The sequence below is a fragment of the Epinephelus lanceolatus genome, chromosome 8, assembly GCF_041903045.1.
Source record: "Epinephelus lanceolatus isolate andai-2023 chromosome 8, ASM4190304v1, whole genome shotgun sequence".
In the NCBI taxonomy this organism is placed as follows: Eukaryota; Metazoa; Chordata; class Actinopteri; order Perciformes; family Serranidae; genus Epinephelus; species Epinephelus lanceolatus.
The window spans coordinates 34,867,452-34,886,021 of record NC_135741.1 but is presented as its reverse complement, the minus strand read 5'-3'; the positions used below and the strand labels follow the sequence as shown (position 1 = coordinate 34,886,021).

Sequence of the window (18,570 nt, the reverse complement as noted above, 5' to 3'; positions counted from 1 at the left end):
TGGTGAGGTTTTATCAGAGTTAAAAGTTCACTTCCATATGGAAATCCCCATTTCCACAAGACAGATATTTAATTAAACATTCAGAATTTTTGATAATTTTAATGCCCTCAATAATAACTTGGTTTCATTTGTTTTTGTAAACATTTAAGACTCAATATTTCAGTCTTTTCTAATAGTAATTTCAAAATGTGCCCATATTTTTCAGTATAAACTGATTTTCACACAGATTTGATTTCCCCTAACACCTGACATCCGCAAGTTGTGTTTCCTGTTGTTCATTATGGTTTACAGAAAATTAAGTGAAGACAGCTGACAAAATGTTTGCAGTAAAAGAAAGAGAAAATAAAGTTTGATGATTATTCCCAAAAGCCCCTCAAAGAATGTCAAAAAAAAGACAATTAAAGGTGTTGTCTACAGTCTTTTTATAATCTAGTTCTTTTATATTAAAAAAAAACATGCAAATATAAAGACAAATTTAGAACACTTTAATTAAATTTGAAGCCTTCTACAGTTTGTTAATACATATAGGAACAAGCTGTGTTTTTCCCCCTGAAAGATCAGAGATTAGACTGTAGCTGGGAGGGGAAACATTCATGGTGGGTGATGACTATCACAGTAATGACAGACAAAAATTCTTGATATTGAGCCAGAACCTTTGAGGTGAGTCTTAGGTGGCACTGCAGCTTGCCAAAACTTGTGACAAAGGACAGTTTTACATCAAACCATTCAGTAGGATGTCTGCAAAAACAGGCATTTCTCCCTTTGGTATTTTAAAATCATTACCAAAATATGGAGTTTAAACTAAGGAAGTCCATCAAGAGTCAGCTCAAGAAGTGGACAGATCTCTGCCAGTTTAGAAGTAATGGTAGTTAGTTACCATTCATATCAAATAGTACCATTTAATACTATTATGCAATTGAAATTCGAGTTAAAAGGTTATGAAACAGACCCGCACATCTTAGTGCGTACTTAATTTTCTCAACACTGTGACCATGTTGATTTTCAGTGGAATGAATGCTTCACCGACATCTGACATATGTCCAACCAAGATAAAACACTAACAGAGAGAGAAAACATTATTTTAATTCACACACCTGGATCAAAGGTGTTCATGATGTTATCACACCTTCCCTTCCCATCATCTGCCAGCACCCAGATGTCCCTTCTTGTTTGCTGGCTCTAGAGCTGTTGCTTGAACTGCAAATTACTTTCTGATTTTCTTGTATGTCTGTCGCCACCGCGGACATATAGAGTAGAAGTGGATCGAGATAAAGAGCCACCCCTGTCTCTTGCTCTCAGACTCAGACCAAACACTAAAAGTAGACATCCGTTGTTAAATTGAATTTCTCGCCTGAATTGTCTTCAGAAACATATTTTAGGTTACTGTTTAACGGTAATACAAGATTGTTTGTTAACACCCCCCACCATATTACTTTTGAACAAGCAACTCGCACTATTTCACCACCAGCGGGAGTGTTTACTAGTCCGGCGTGGCACAGTACATTCTGGTAGCTTTAGGTTTTCTAGTTCTTCAGCAAAAGTGAATGCCACAGCCCTTTTCCTCTGTTTTCTCTGGTCATGCAGCACCAATTTCATAAGTATTTGCGTTTTTCTACTTCATATACAGTCCTGTTTTATTAAAAAGACCATCTGAATACCTCTAATACCACGGAGCAGGAGTAGGAATGTGGATAGCTTAGCAATTAGCAGCAACTGACTGGAGGCTGGGGGAAACAGCTAGCGTGACTTTATCCAAAGTTTAATAATGCGCCTTACAACACAGCTAAAGCCCACTTATTAGAACAGCTGGTTTCCAAAAGAATTTAGTGAGCTCAGACTTAAGTATAGGACTCTGTACAGGCACAATGACATGATAGCTGGCAGCCGCACTGTGACAACATATAGAAAGGCTAGCTCTTCCCACCAGACCCCCAGTCTTAGCGCTAAGCTGAGCGAAGCTAGCCATGTTCCTGCTCCAGCTCACTACTTAATACGTGACGTGAAATGAGAGTAGGCTATATCACAAAATGTGGAACTGTTCCTTCAGAATAATCACTTTCATTATAACCAACCTCATGTTAGCAATAAACAAAACAACCGGTGCAAAGCAGCACACAGTGCAGGACAACTGTCATTGCCAGTTTGAGACTGATTTAACAGCCAGCGGCCATGATTTGAAAATAGATCATATTTCTGCATCCATTAGAGTAGGTCTTAAAATGAGGCGTGGTCAGATGCATTACCTTGAGGCTGCAAAAGCGACTGCACCACTGACCAGCAAATACCTGGTATAAAGTCAGAATGGTGCAGTATAGTATTCCTGCTATTTAAAGAGTTCATTATTCAGATTGTAAGATGCGCCTGCATAGGCAGGTTCACAAAAAAAAAAAAAAAAACATTATTGAGGAAAATATTAATCACATTCTCTCAAATGTGAACATAGCAGAGAGCAGAGCATTACTGCTCTTACTGTATTACTCTCAACAGAAAACTTCTTCATTCTCCAATTTCCAAATCCACCAGGTGCTGGCTTTTAAGGGGAATGAGAGATGACACTCTGATTACTTGAATTCAAGCCCAAAACACACCTATGATTAATTCAGGAACTAAATACAACCTACAACCTCTTTGCCCCTTGCGCCTTACTTTGCGGCAAAATAATGTGCCATTCAACTAGCAGAAATGGTTGGATACACCCTAAACGTACTTGCACCATTCATCTTTGGATCATTTAAATAGGGCCCTCAGTCTTTGTTGTTGGGAAAGCATGGCAACGCATTTAGACTGTAGCCTGCAGTAATCTCCATCATTTATCTTGCGTGAGTTTTAAACTCTAAACCTTTATCTATATGGCCATCATCTCTGTACCTTAATCCTTGTTTTCTCTGCCGGGCGTGGCGGCCATCAGCACCAGAGTCAGACAAAACACTCCAGTCATCACTGCAGCTGCTAGACAAACGAAAACCCTACAACTGGTCGACCATAAAAAGGCCCTGTGTTTGCGGCGCTGTTTTTGTCTATATTTGGGATTACTCACTTTCGGAAAAATACTCAGGATGTCTGATTTTTATCTCCTTTTAAATGCAGTCAAAATACTTTCTGTGTTCTGTCTGTCACTCCATCCTGAGTTTTATCTCTGTTTCTCTTGATTTATGTCTTCTCCTTTCCCTATCGCTTTTTCTCTGTCTAGATTTATGCAGATAAAACATCTGCCTTATGGATATAGACTGAGAAGTTGCAAATTGTTTTGGATTTAATAATTGGCTGCCAAGCCAATACATACATAAACACATGTTTTGAGGCAACCTCTTATGAGGCCACATTATTGCTATGATTAGCAGGAATCCCCTTTGTTTGCAAGCTCAGTGACAGTACATGAGTTGTTTTTACATCAGGAGCTCTTTATACTTTAATATCCTGTTGCATGTTCCTTCCTGAAAAACAAACAAAGAACTTGGAGTGAAGATGAGACTGAACAAGATTGCAGAAAAACGGATGACCAAGAATTCTATCTGCAAACAAGTCAGTGCTGGTACAGACAACTGTGGGTGGGAAGATAAAATAAGATTTGTAAATGGGATTTGGTGGTTGTTGCTTAATAGTTTGTTCCCTGGAAAACAGAACTGAAAGCTTTAATGACAGACACGCTTTCATACCTTTATTTCTTCTACTTTAAATGATGAACAAAGGAAAACATTAAACCACAAAGAAACCAACATAAAAGAAAAGCTGGATTTCTGTCCTTGTAATAAGCCAGTAACAAGTAGTTTTAGACTCCAAAGCTTCTTGTTATTGGCTCATTCCACCTCTAAAGTTAAGAGGAATGTGCTTGTGTAAAAAACCTGCAGGGGGGCTTCTGGAATATGTTTACTGGTTTGGATGGTTTATTGTTCCTACAGATCTACTAAGGAGACTGTGGAATTGTTCCTTTGTTTGACCATATCCTTTATGGGAGTGGGACACATCCGGCTACGTAGGATAGATAACATACTGTACAGTACATAACATCTGGAACTACATAATGCCTTAAAAACCCTTATCTGATTTAAGTCTATGCTTGGTCCTAGTTTATCTGCTTAACTGCAAATCATGCACCTTACGTGTTTGCTAATTCTTTAAATACAGTGCTTATAGGTATCACAGTTACAGTGATGAACTGCTTATGTGGATAAAACAGCTCGGGACAGAATCATTCCTACGCAAATGCTGTTTAAAGAGTTCAGTTATAGTGTGGTTATCGGGTAATGTTTATTTTGGGTCTTTTCATAAATGACAATATATGAAAAAAAATAAGGAGGTAGAGCAGGTCGTCCACTAAGATCAGCGGTTCGATCCCCAGCTCCTCCAGTCCGCATGTCGAAGTATCCTTGGGCATGGCAATGGCTGTTCCATTGGTGTACGAGTGTGTTAGAAACTGTGCAGCAGGTGGCACCTTGTACGGTCCATTTACCATTTAATTCTATGTGCTATTTGCTTCATGCAAACCCGTCTGCTTTCGGCTTGCTACCTGAGTCTGGTGCTGTGCGCCAGGCCCCAAGAAAGTGCAATTTCCATGGTCCATCAGGTTATGCCATTTGGCCCAAAAAGACTTTTTCCCATTGACTTAGATTGGGAAAGAGACTTATCAGTGGTAATCAGTGGATACATTTTTTTGAGCCTAACAGTCCATATGAAAAGAGTAATTTCACTCTCAGGATTTAGTCCGATAACATTTCTAACATCTAAAGAAGCTTCCCCTATAAATCATTTTATAACCATTCAAATTAGCGGAGGGCTAAACTGGAAGTTAGCTGCTCAATCAGCGAAGTCTCCAGTGCCACTGAGCTAGTTTCAAAGGAATGAACAGGGCCCTTCCAGGGATGCTGTATCCAGTTCTCTTTATACATCCATGCTACGTGCACACTGAAATCATGACGGGAAAAAGGAAGTCATTTTCTCTCAATGAGAAAGACGTTTCCTCGAAGCTTATGACGAACTACCAAAAAAAGAGCCAACGAGATGAAGCAGTGAAACTTGGTGTTCGTCAGGCTACCTAGTATAGTCTACTCAAATGTCCTCGCTAAGTGGATTGATAATGCTGGTGCATTTAATACTCCATTAAGCAGCCCTTGGCAAGGGATATTTGAATTTCAATAAGCTTTTTTTATTTAGTGCATTTGAATTAAACACAGTACAGTAATTTGAAAAGCGTTTGAAACAGCTGTACTTTATTTTGACACAATTCATAAAATTCAGTTAATCATGAACTTTACATTCATGTAATAAACATACAAATATCAATTAAATTGTAAGATGGTAATCTGCATGAGAAATGAAGACAAAGAAACAAACAAATCATGTGCTTATGGTGATCAATGTGACCCAGACAGACGTCTCACTCTAACAGGTTTCCACTGTACATGCTTCTTGTTTTAGATCTTTAGATGTACTTTACCTACAATCCCAGGAAGCCATTAGTTTCCATTCATCTCTGGACACATTTTCATGTTGTACAATGAGTGGAAACCAATGGATGCCTTGGCTCAAATATGTAAACACTCATTATTGCCCATAAAAACATTATCTGTGAGTGCAGATGTTTCTTTTTCACACAAAGTGTATCTACAAAGTATTTTGACCATGATTAACCTGACAGTGCTGATACATATAGAAGCTGAAATTCATGTTGCAACCACCACGACCAGACTACCGGAATACAGTATGCTGATGATGCAACTAATTCTTTCATCAACGGACGACAGTGAAATGACACGTCCTGTCTCTCCAGTTGTGACACGTCTCGACCCTGATCTCACCCACCCAAAGTGACTAAAGACAATGATTAAACAATTTGAGTAAAATGACTGAATTGAACCCAAGACATTCTCGAAAGTGATGACGTCTCATTGAGATGTCACAGTGTTTAGGGATGGGAAGCGTGACGCAATGTCTTATGATGAGTCTAATGTGATGTGACAAAACAAATATTTGATTATGCAATTTAATTTTGATGGACGTTATTGAGATTAGTGTTGGATACCTTGCCCATCTGTAACCAAATCATCTATTCTCACAGTATAGTTTAATATTTAGGTAACAATCCTGAAAGATTATAGCTGACTTTTTGCAATTCCCCCGAAGAAAATGGATAATAAATTCATCCCACCAACAGTTATCATCTGTGTAGCTGATATAATTTATGCTTCAGTGTCACACAGCTCCTCTGTTGTCCAAAAACTATCAAAACACATAAAGGAAAAAATGTTTTTTTTTTTAATGTCTCTGGGGGAAATGTTGAAATTAAAAAAATAAAAATAAAATGATTTTCATGGACTTTACAGTAAAGTCCCAGTAATATTTAGTATTACTCATGTCTAATAAAAAAAATGTCTGCTTTTATTTTCCAAATTCTGCAAATCTCCAAGTTATTGAATTCCACCCAGCCCGCAGAATTTACCAACTTAGGAAGGTTGTGAAGGACAAAGGCATGCTGTGAGCAGGCCTGTGGTTTCGGCCTGTGGAAAAGAAGGAGGTGACTCAGTGTGAGGGGGAGTGGTTTTAGGGGCGGACCTGAGGGCCCACAAGGTTTATATAGTTTAGCAGCTTCCCTTCTCGTCCTGCCTTGTGTCTGTGAGCTCCCATATTTGCCTGCCTAGCCTGTGCCGGTCTCTCTTACTCACAGTCTCTCTCACTGAGTCTTACTCTCTCCAGCCACAATGAGCGTCAGGCAATCATTCCAAATGCAGTCCTCCACTAGCAGCAGAGTTCCTCTTGTATCAGTCAGCCGTACCTCAGCTCCTGTCTACAGGGCCCCCACTATCCATGGTGGGGCCGGTGGGTACAAAATCAGCGTCTCCTCCAGCTCCAGGTTGGGAGCCGGTATGGGAGTGGGCTCTGGAACAGGGGGCTTCAGCAGCAGCGTCCAGGTGAGCGGGAAAGGCGGCGACATCATGGGCAATGAGAAGTTTGCCATGCAGAACCTGAACGACCGCCTGGCCAACTACCTGGAGACAGTGAGGAACCTGGAGCAGGCCAACCACAAGCTGGAGATTAAGATCAAGGAGGCCCTGGAGAAGAGTGGACCTGACTTCAGAGACTACAGCAAGTACCAGGCCATCCTGGATGACCTGAGGAGGAAGGTGAGGAGGGGACTGGGAGGAGGATGGTGGGAGCAGATGGGGAAATGTGCATGTGTTGACTTATTAAGTGTGAGGGGGAAGTTGAATGAAGGGAGGGAGGTAATGTGGATGAAAGATGAAACCCAGAGAGTTATGAGTGATACATGTTTTGAGAAATTGAGATGTAAGTGTGACTGAACAAGAAATATGTTCCAGACAGACTAAGGCACAATATATCCTGAACACTGTGTTCAAAGCAATACAATCTGCACCCCCTGACCTGAAGGAAATCCCATCAGTACTAAGGGCTCTTGCGTGGCAGTGCCTGCTGCTACTCCGGGGGCCCTGGGCTGGACCGGAAACAGTATGGTGGAGGAATGTTGGAGCATCGGGGGTCAGAGAGACAGGAAAGCAGAGAAAAAAACAAAAAACAATAGTCCAGGGACTTTACAGGCTGAACTTACAGGTCCACACATCATGACTTTAACTGCCTTTTTCCTTTTTGTTTAATGTAACACAAACAGTGTGTTGTTCACAGGACAATGGGACTGAAACCACAGTACAGTCATTACAACTGTGTATACATAAAACAGAAGCTGATAAGGAAGTGAAGGAGGAAAAGAGAAAACTCACTTAATGTGAATAGGACCTGTCAAGGTGGAGCTTATTGTTTCTTTTTTTCTTCACTTTTTAAGCAATTAATCTGATTAATTTCACACTTTCCTGATACACCCCACACAAACACATCCAGCACAGTCAACTAGTGCAGGAAGATTTTAGAACTGAAAGTAAATGGAGACATTACGCAACCAGGAAGATTTTGTAAATCATTCACTCCAGGTTTTGCCCCACTGAATGGCAAGGACAAAAACAAAAAAGAACAGGGTTGACTGAAGTGGACTGTGTAACCCTCACCCTGCTCCCATTCTTCATTCAAGGCTACAGTTTTCTTTTCAGATAATTAAGTCAAGTGCAGTTTCCAAACGGAACATTCCAGTTGGGCCCAGTGGAGCAACTGGATAAACTCTCAATACTGTGTGTCTACTGTAGCAGTTCGACATTAGAAAACTGTTATTTTTGCATGCTGTCCTTGTGGTAAAGTGGCCACAAAGTGCATGTCTTTTTTTTACTTTTTTTTTTTATTTGTGGGAGCTGCACAGATATCAGCATCAATGTCAGCTCACCCTCCTTTGAAATGATAACACAAATGAAATGGGCAAAATGGGAGGCAAAGAAAGAGGAAGAGGGAGTTTATCATCTATTTCCCAAGATCTTATCATTCTCAAAACATTATATAAGACATTACGCAAAAACTCTTTGAAATGAGGTTTTGTTTATTCTACTAACAGCCGACGGCCTGAGTTCATCCAAACAGTCCAGGGTCAGAGCAGCCTCATTTTTCTTCTGGCATGATGCAAAAATCACTCAAATGACGCTGTCTGCCGAAACCCCCCATCTGAGGAAACACAGACTTTCAGGCGAACGTTAAACAGCCCGATCCGGTACAGCCCACACAGTCAACTACCCATGCAAATGCACACATGCACATGCATTCGCATGACCACGCAAACACAACCACCATCCTCATGCAAATCACCTGCCTCGGCCCTGCTGACAGGTTAGTTCCTGCAGCGACAGGACAGTTGCTGCCTGGCAGCCACTGATTGGCTCATGGACTTTGCCACCTGGATGCCTTCCCCGCCACCTATCCCTGCCCTTATCTATCCTACCGTGACTGCTAAAGCAAATACAGCATCCGTCTGTTTTTTTTGAAGCAGCCCGCTGGCACTGTCTTCACACAAAGACATTAACACTTTCACTCTGACAGTAAAACTGTTACTGCTTATCACACTGTAATAAACACCCAGTATATGCATGTGTTTCAGTGAACTGTGCATGCACTTTAAAAAATATGTTTAACCAAATCTGAACTTTTAATTTTTCTTCAAACAGTGGCACACTTTTTTTAAAAGCTAGTAGACTTCCATTAAAGGAATAGTTCAACATTTTTTACAGCTCTTCAATATAAATGTCCACCCAACTGTTGATTATCCATCTTTACTTTGCAATGTGAATAACCTTTTCCTTTTGTCAATCTGTTTAAGGTGTTTGATGCCACCACCGACAACGCCCGCCTGGTTCTGAACATTGACAACGCTCGTCTGGCGGCCGATGACTTCAGAGTGAAGTAAGTTCCATCCGCTGCCCTGTTAAGGGTGTAAAACACTAAGCTGGACAGCTGCAGGCACACCCTGTTTTATTGCTGAATGGTTTGCAGGATGAACACACAGTGTCATGATCTGTGTTGTAGTCATAAATCAGCACCTTTGCATCATAGCTGGTGGAGACGTTTCAGTAGGGCCATAAAGTTCATGTCTTAGCAAACACAGCTGGCAAATACTGAGTAGAATATTCTAAGCTGACCAAATACTGACCATGTATATTTTAACCTAAAGGAAAGACACCTTAAAAAAAGATTGTTGGTGATTAGGTCCATTCAGTAACTTTAGTCATTGAGATATTCAGTTTGAACAAGTCTAACTGCCGTACCCTGTGCTGTGTAGGTACGAGTCTGAGCTGGCCATCCGCCAGTCTGTGGAGGCAGACATCGTCGGTCTGAGGAAGCTTATCGACGACACCAACATGAGCCGCATGAACCTGGAGAGCGAGATCGAATCCCTGAAAGAGGAGCTCATCCACCTCAAGAAGAACCATGAAAATGTGAGTAAGATGGCGTTCAAATCCAAGCCTCGACTTTAAAGCCCCTGAGTTTGAAATCTTAAGTGTAACCCTAACAACCCTTGGTAAAGTTTAGAGGAAAAATCATCTTGAGGTATCACTTGCAAAGAGTTTTACTTTCAAAATCATAGCTAATCTGCTTTGTCAGGACTGTGTGGTTTAATCACATTTGACCGATGCCACATCGTCACATGTTGATTCACATGTTGTTAACCTACAGTAATTGGCACATTGTGGCATCACATTTTTCCAGCTGTCTACTTCAGAAATCAATGGGAAAAATACAGAAATGCAGAAATCTCTTCTGTAAAATAACCACAACTCTTCCAACATTAGTAACCTGATTTAGAAAATAGGTTCTCAGGGCCTTTAACATAAGCTTAAGCTCTGGTTTTGTACATTTTACCTGAAAATCAAAGATTAGTTGTGTCTGTTCTGCTTCTGTGTTGACATTTTAATGCTATTTTCAACAAGCTCTAATGAATCTCAAACAAAAGCGACTTTCAAAAGACCTCTGGACATTATTTGTACAAACAGCCACACCTTTATAAGACCTGAGAAAATATTGACTTAACTCTCCATAATCTCCTTCAACATCATCACCAACATATGTATGTTACACACTACGCCACGACTGCAGCCGACACATCCTGTCAGGCTGCAGGGCGTTTTTTAAAAAACACACGAGCGGGGAGAAGGAGGTTTGTTAAGAAATCTGAAATATCTGCATGTGAATTTTGTGGGAAGCCTCATCGTTCAAAATGGTTCCCATCCATATTTGGTGACACCAAAGAATTCAAATGACTATGATTTAAATGCAGAGGCTAAAACACAGCCATTTGTTTACTGAAGGAATTAAGTGTTTAGATCCCCAGATACAAGTTAAGATGCAGCCTCTGTATATTTAGCTGACCATGACGTGATTATGGTTGGAAGAAACTAGGAGTCAGAGGAGGTCACAGCTCAATAAAACATAAGATGTAAGCTGTTCTTGATCCGCTTGTTTGACTGAAGTGCACCAGAATCTGCACAAAGGCTCCTTTTCTCATTAGTGCTCAATTAGACGAGGAAATTAAAGTTTAGATTTGTGATTACATCTATTAACTCTCCTATTTGTTGTTATTTCTTCAGGAAGTTATGGAGCTCCGCAACCAGATTGCCCAGTCAGGAGTCCACGTGGATGTCGACGCTCCTAAAGGACAGGACCTGGCTCAGATCATGGCAGAAATAAGGGCCAAGTATGAGAAGATGACACTGAAGAACCAGGAAGAACTCAAAGCATGGCACGAATCACAGGTAAAGGGTTAACAAGAAGCTATCATCTGCAAAGAAAAATAAAAACAAATTGGTGAAGTCTTTGATTTATTTTTACTTATCTTTTAATCCTTATTTCAGATAACGGAAGTGCAGACACAGGTCACCCAGAGCCAAGAGGGCCTGAAGGGTGCCCAGACAGAAATGAACGACCTGCGCAGACAGTTACAGACCCTGGAGATCGAGCTGGAGTCACAGAGGAGCCTGGTGAGAAGCACTCAGTCAGCGCACACTTCATTTACCTCAACACACGCTGCAGTGCCTAACTCAGCACTCTCACTTCAAGTCTCTCGCATTTACTTTGTTGACTCAAGCTTTACACTCCGGTGACCCCTTGCTATGGAGCCGTCATCAGCGAACTGGGTTCACTGTCAAATTTTAACCCGTTCTTTTCTCTCCCATTGTTGGCTCATAGAAAGCCTCACTGGAGGGCACACTGAGGGACACAGAAATGCGCTACAACATGGAGATCGAGTCTCTCAACACCATCATCCTGGGTCTGGAGGCAGAGCTCACACAGCTGCGTAACAACATCCAGGTCCAGACGCAGGAGTACGAGTCCCTGCTCAACATGAAGATGAAGCTGGAGGCCGAGATCGCCCAGTACAGACGCCTGCTGGACGGGGAAGACTTCTCGTGTGTAGATTTATGATTCTATAATGACAGAGTTGTCAAACCTGCAAAGACAAAGCACATTATTAAATCTGTTCATAGAAACTACCTGTCAGTTAATCTGTTCTTGATATTTCTGTCCAGGCTCCAGAGCGCTCTGGAAGACCAGAAAACAGTGAAGACCAAAGTGATGACTGTCACACAGACCCTGGTGGACGGCAAGGTGGTTTCCTCCAGCACAGAAACCAAGAATGTTTGAACACAAGAAGCAGCCATCAGACACTCCCAACTATCACTGTCACTGCATCCTAACACTAACATCTGATTGGCAAAAAAATCAGTCCCCCCCCAACTGTGGGTTCCCCTTTCTGCTTAGTCATACAGCACTAACCATCTGAGTCTCAGCTGATGCTCCAAGTAGTTTGACTTCCTGGGTATGCAGCTGTTCCACAGGCTAATGAAAAATAAACTGGATCAAAAGGAAAACTAAATCATCTTTTTATTTATTTCATCATGATTTATTTATGTGTTTGTATGTTGACCTGCAGATGTTTACAAAAGTTCAGAATTGGGGAACTGTGAGCTTATTTCGGAGACAAACTAACTGAAGACATTGAATATTTCAAAGTGATAAAAGAGTCCAAAACAATTTTTTTTTAACATATTTCATCGTGTTCAGTTTTTCTTTCTGGCCAGTTTAGTCTGCCTGTTGCGCTGTGATGTTCAGATATTTCAATAAAGTCCATGCGAGAAATTCATCATGGTGTAAAGGTGGTGTTTTCTTTCAAACTATAATTTTTCTTTTGTCAGATATGTTAGATTATACCATCATAACATGACAAAGGAGGAATAAAATGAACAAATGAACACATCAAGCAAATTATGACAGCAAATTATAAATAATGAATGCTTTCCCTCCCAGTAGCAAAATATGTATTCTTTTGAATCATAAAGTTTATGACACACTGACAGCTATAAATAACAGGAACACTTAACCCTGTGACTGAAGTAGGCCTCAGAGGTCATGTATGATGAGCATTAGCATCCTTCATTCTTTATCAGTTGGCAGTTTTGGGTTGCAGCCATCTATGTTCAACTTTTAAAGGTGCACTGCTACCTCCCTGCAGAGCTCAGGCCAACATTAACAACTTGTGCAAAAATGTAGCCTCCTCATTCATTTCAGTGTGACCACTTCTTTGGCAGAGTGGTTGTGCCAGTTATAGACTGTATAAAATAATACATGTAGCCACCCTGATGTCACCCATTGGTTTGTGGGCTCACGTTTTGAAGCTTCGGGTTTGGCATTTGGCCGTCAACCTAACGCTAGCTGCTAGCTTGGTTACTACTGTGCATTTAGAGCTCTGGTTAATGCTAATGCTAATTTTTGCTAGCAAAAACAGGTTGAAACCCACTAAAACAATATTTACTTACATTGAAAAGTGTAATATCTAACTCCTTAGAGTGCAACCAAATGCTGAACAAGACTTTTTCGGCAACCAAAACATTACAGTTTACTTTCATGAACTGAAAACACACTAAAATAGCAACAGCTATGGCTACACCTCTGTGAATCTGGGGTTTCATCATTGTCATATTACCTTACAAATGTTGGTAGCAACTTGTCAATGGATGGATCCCACCTGTCACTTAAAGCGACTACACCCTTAATTATGCAAAGCTTTAAGCCTTAATAACATGTAAATAGGTGTAAATAGGTTATCATAAATGGGGAAATTATCAATTTTTTTTGTACCACCCTGTTAACATATTTATGCCTGCTGTATTTTAACATGGGAGTCTATGGGGATTGACTCGCTTCTGGATGCAACTTCAAGTGGCCATTAGAGGAAATGCAGTTTTAGGCACTTAGGTGTTGGCTTCATTTTTCAGCCCTGGAGGTTGCCGCTTGGTGCCATTGCAGGATCAATGTGTAGACCAGCCAACTACATGCAAGTGCACATTCCTGGTAGATTATTTTGCAATCTGAACAGGGCTGTTTACCTTGCAGTTGTATGAAGGTTAAAATGATGCTTTGATAACTTTCCATACTTCCTCATACTATCATAAACCACTGTGAAATAGTTTAATGTCTGATAGGCCCTATTTATTACTCCTGTCACTGGATCATGTTAGTCTCACGGGTATCCTACCTGAGACAACATGCCCCTTCCTCTTGCATGTTTGTGTCAACACCCAGTTAAAGGATAAGGCTGGTGTAATTCTGTATTTCTCTTACTGCCAACAAATTCCATGAAAAAACAAAAACAAAACCAGTCTGGCACTTCCAATACATAAATCTGTATTTTTCAGTACACTTTATGTAAACCTGAGTAAATAGTGAATTTGTTGGGGACTATTTTCAGCTGCGGATTAATTCACATTTAGTGCTCTGGTGAGTATTGACAGTATCAGGACGGTGTATGTGCTGACTCAAAATTGCAAAAAAAAAAAAACCCAGTGCCGACCATGCTCAGTATAATGAGTATAGTATTTGGACAACAATGGAGCTCAAGAAGACAATACTTGTTAACAGGCTCTTTTTTCTGTTTTATCAATTTGTTGACAGTAAGAGAAATATAGAGCATGATTGGCCTCATCATTAAGCTTCTGTTGATATCACGGTTACCATAGTGACAGCTCATTTACTACACACTATCAATATAGAAATGTCAGCATACCTTTTTGTTCATAATGAGTGTTCTGGGGACAAAGTCTAACCAAGAAGGCTAAAGGTAAAAATGTAACATAGATATGAGAGGAGTGGCAGGGAGGGATATTATCTTTCAGAGTGATATATAAGACCTGAGGACTCTTCTCCCTTCTTCACTCTCGGCTGCCAACCCCTTCTGTGCCAGGACGCACCGCTTCTTCCTCTGATTGATCAGCACACTACTTTCAGCAATGGAGCCCCTGATTAGACGCCAGAGTTCTCAAATTCTTGGTGGCCATTCAACACCAATTCACAGACCTCTACAGATGGATAGAGCCTATGCCCACAGTGTCAGCGGAGGGGCAGGTGGCCATGGGACCAGGATCTCAACTGCTTATGGCGTGCGGGTTGGCAGCGGCATCGGGGGTGGGTATGACTACCAGTCCCTGTCCTCTGGGTCCACTTCTGGGTCCCTTGCCATCACGAACGAGAAGACAACCATGCAGCACCTGAATGACCGCCTGGCAAGCTACCTGGAGACTGTGAGAAGTCTGGAGAAGGCCAACAGCCATCTGGAGATCAAGATCAGAGAGGCCATTGAAAAGAGAGGCCCCTTGGAGGGAAAGGACTACAGCAAGTACGAGGCCATCATCGAGGATCTGAGAGCCAAGGTGAGTCAATCAATAAATGAGTCTTAATAATAATGTGTCTTGTTTAGTCTCGTCACTTAATGGAAAACAAAAAAAGAAAGCAAAAAGATTTCTTTATATCATAGTATTTTACAAAATAATGCCAAAACATGAAAAGGAAGCACATAAAAAAGATGGCGGAGTGATAAATCTGGGTCTCTGCAGTGTCTTCAAATGAAAGAAATGGTCATATAGCATGAATATAAGGTTTCACACTGGTGCACAAAATGTTTTTCTGATATGGTACTGGGTGAGGTAGCTACTACAAACTATTGCTCAAAAATGGCTGTTACATTGTGTTTTTTAAAAGAATTCTCGACCAAGATCTCAGTCCACTTTCCTTCCCTTGTAAATGTCACATAATGGTGGGGCAAAGTCATTCCAAGCTGAGACACTTTTTTATCATCATACCTCCTGCTCGCCAAAGTGGTTATGTATCTCTGGTATTTATTACCTGTAGTCTGACTCTTATCTTTACCGCCATGTCAGGGCTCTGAAAGATAACCTGCTCTGTTTTTTTATGACCTACAGCGTGTTATCGAAGGCAGTTCTTTTATCTGCAAAATATATCAAAGGGAAAATTACAGTCTGCCGTCCATCAAATTGACTGTGGGAGAACAGAAAACACCGAGTGTCATATACAGTCTGTATTTTACACACTGAAAATGACAAAAACTATTTAACTTCTTTCAGATATTTGACATGCACAAGGGCAATGCACAGCTTGCTATCCAGCTTGACAATGCAAGACTGGCTTCAGATGACTTCAGAGTCAAGTGAGTGTTCCTCTTTGTATACAAAATGCAAAAGGCTCTCCTTCCCAAATGAACATATCTGACATAATGTTTCATTAGGATGGAATATGAGTTGTCCATGCGGCAGACGGTGGAGGCTGATGTGGCCGGACTGAGGAAGCTCCTGGATGACACCAACGTAATTCGCTTGCACATGGAGAGCGATATTGAGTCTCTGAGGGAAGAGTTGATCAGCCTGAAGAAGACCCATCAGACGGTGAGGGACAATGGGCAGAAATGATCTGTATGTAGTCAGTGGCATCAGGCGTAATTCTAAGCTGTATGGAAACCAAAATATTCGATAAAGCAGCCATGCATACAGCATAGCCTATATCACCAACTTCTTTGCCGAGCCCAGTTTATTCAGTCACTTTATCTCTGAACCTCTTTGCACAGGATAACCCCACTAACCTAGCTCAGGAAATCACTCCCTGTCTATTTTCCCCTCAACAGGATGTTGCTGAGTTGCGAGCCCAGATAAGTCAGTTTGGCGTCCATGTGGATGTTGATGCTCCTAAAGGACAAGACCTGGCCAGGATCATGGAGGAGATGAGGGCTAAGTATGAGAAGATAGCACTGAAGAACCAGGAGGAGCTGAAAGCATGGCATGAATCTCAGGTAATTCGTCAATGTCGATATTCGTCAAATACATTTTTTGGTCGACTGTTGTGTTTCCTAAGTACCTTATCTATGTAGCCTACTATATGTATTTTTTTTTTCTTGTATCCAGATCACAGAGGTGCAGGTCCAAGTGACTGAGAGCACAACAGCTCTGAAGGAAGCCACGACTGTGATGTCTGAAACTAGGAGGAGGTATCAGCACCTGGACATTGAACTGCAGTCTGCGTTAAGTCTAGTAAGAACATTTGTGCTGCTTTACAGTGGTGCAACATAAACTCTCATAGCCTCACCACTGATTTCAGATTGAAGCCTTTATCAGCATCCTCTACACTACAAACATTTCACATTTACAGATATGACAACCTTTTCATCCAACTCTCGTCAAGAAAGCCAAGAAAAGTAATATTGTTTCTCTACTGCATCAGTCACATGGGTAATCAAACTCTTTCTTTGCCTCTTTGCAGAAAGCATCCCTGGAGGCAACCTTGCGTGACATCGAGATGCGTTACAACATGGAGATGGAGAAATACAACGCGATCATCCTGAAGCTGCAGGAGGAGCTCAGTCAGATCCGCACAGACATCCAGCACAACACAAGAGAGTACGAACACCTGCTCAACATCAAGGTGAAACTGGAGGCAGAGATCGCCGAGTACAGGAGGCTGCTGGACGGAGAGGCAGACTTGAGGTGAGTATGAGGAGACAAGGCCAGAAGTTTAGGTTGAGGCTAAAAAGCTGCTTGTAAAAATGCAGCATGCTGAGCGCCAGACATTCAAAGCTCTGCATTGTGAGCTGAATGAATTACAGCTTTGTTCATCTCAGGCTTTTGCAAATTTGATTCAAATTAGCGTCATGCAAACATGACGTGACATTGATATGGAAAGTAAAAGTAGTGCGCCTGTGTCAATACAATACTCTTTGCATCATTTTCATTTCAACTGCTGAATTTCAGCACGTGGTTACAAGATCACTTCAAGACACAATTTAGTGTATTTCATGCCAAAAATAATTCCAGTGTATAATCAAGGACTAACTGTAGTTTGACTCATATTAACCTTGTCTTTTCTCTTCTTGTTCATTTTTCCAGACTAGAGGATGCAGTTGATTCGAAGACAGTCCAGACCAAAGTGGTGACAGTCACCCAGACTCTGGTGGATGGAAAAGTGGTGTCAGAGAGCAAGGACGTCAAATCCAGTGAAAAGCTGGCTATTAATTAAAAACAAAGGGCAGGAAAAACCCTTTGTAACAAAAATAAAATGAACAACAAAAAGTGTACCGTCATGCCTGTGACTGTTTTTTAACTTTGTGTTAAGGAGCCAAACAATCATTACAAAAACAGTTATGCATTCATAGCCTATCTGCTGAATATTAGACATAAATTATGCATTGAAATTTCCAGTGTGCAGGATTTAGGGGTATCTACTGGCACACTATGTTTAACTGTGTTTCCATGAGTTTATTATCACCTAAAATTAAGACTTTCTGGGTTTTTGTTACCAATGAATAAGCTATTCATATCTAAATACGGAGCAGGTCCCCTTTCACGAGTCCACCATGTTGTTTTTACAGAAGCACAGAACAGACAAATCAAACACTGGCTCTAGATAGGGCCAGTCGCATTTCACATTTGCCTCTGTAGTTCTCCTATATGCTTGGCACACCTTACCACAAGATGCCACCAATCCTACAGACTGGACCTTTGATTCTTTAACAGGACCATAGCCTAGCCTGTACTTTTTGGCAAATACGCTTATTTGCTTCTATTTTGAACATTAGATGAGAGGATTCATACCACTCTTGTGCCTCTACGTAAGATATGAATCTACAGTAAGCAGTTAGCTTAGCTTTGGGGTAGCTGTGGCTCAGGAGTTAAAACAGGTCATCCACTAATCGGTAGGCCTACATGGGCGGTTCATTCTTCAGCTCCTCCTGTTCGCATGTGGAAGTGTCCTTGGGCAAGATACTGAACCCATAATTGCTCCTAATGGTTGTGCCATAGTGAGTGTGTGAATGTGTGTGAAAGATGAAACTTTGTACGGTAGCCGCAGCCACCA

The 18,570-nt window shown here is 41.2% G+C and overlaps 2 protein-coding genes across 2 annotated transcripts; both read left to right on the top strand.

Annotated features, from left to right (window-relative positions):
* Positions 1 to 6,586: 6,586 nt before the first annotated feature.
* krt18a.1 (keratin 18a, tandem duplicate 1) lies at positions 6,587 to 12,520 on the top strand. The gene is made up of 7 exons (XM_033628920.2): positions 6,587 to 7,118; positions 9,203 to 9,285; positions 9,662 to 9,818; positions 10,968 to 11,132; positions 11,232 to 11,357; positions 11,566 to 11,786; positions 11,907 to 12,520. The coding sequence occupies exons 1-7, from the start codon at positions 6,696 to 6,698 to the stop codon at positions 12,019 to 12,021; spliced, it is 1,290 nt and encodes a 429-aa protein (XP_033484811.1). The 5' UTR covers positions 6,587 to 6,695; the 3' UTR covers positions 12,022 to 12,520.
* A 2,055-nt stretch (positions 12,521 to 14,575) lies between these two features.
* On the top strand, positions 14,576 to 17,789 carry LOC117258239 (keratin, type I cytoskeletal 18-like). Its single transcript, XM_033628919.2, has 7 exons — positions 14,576 to 15,083; positions 15,795 to 15,877; positions 15,956 to 16,112; positions 16,349 to 16,513; positions 16,626 to 16,751; positions 16,981 to 17,204; positions 17,604 to 17,789. Exons 1-7 carry the CDS (start codon positions 14,664 to 14,666, stop codon positions 17,731 to 17,733), a joined length of 1,305 nt encoding a protein of 434 aa, XP_033484810.1. The 5' UTR covers positions 14,576 to 14,663; the 3' UTR covers positions 17,734 to 17,789.
* Positions 17,790 to 18,570: the final 781 nt, after the last annotated feature.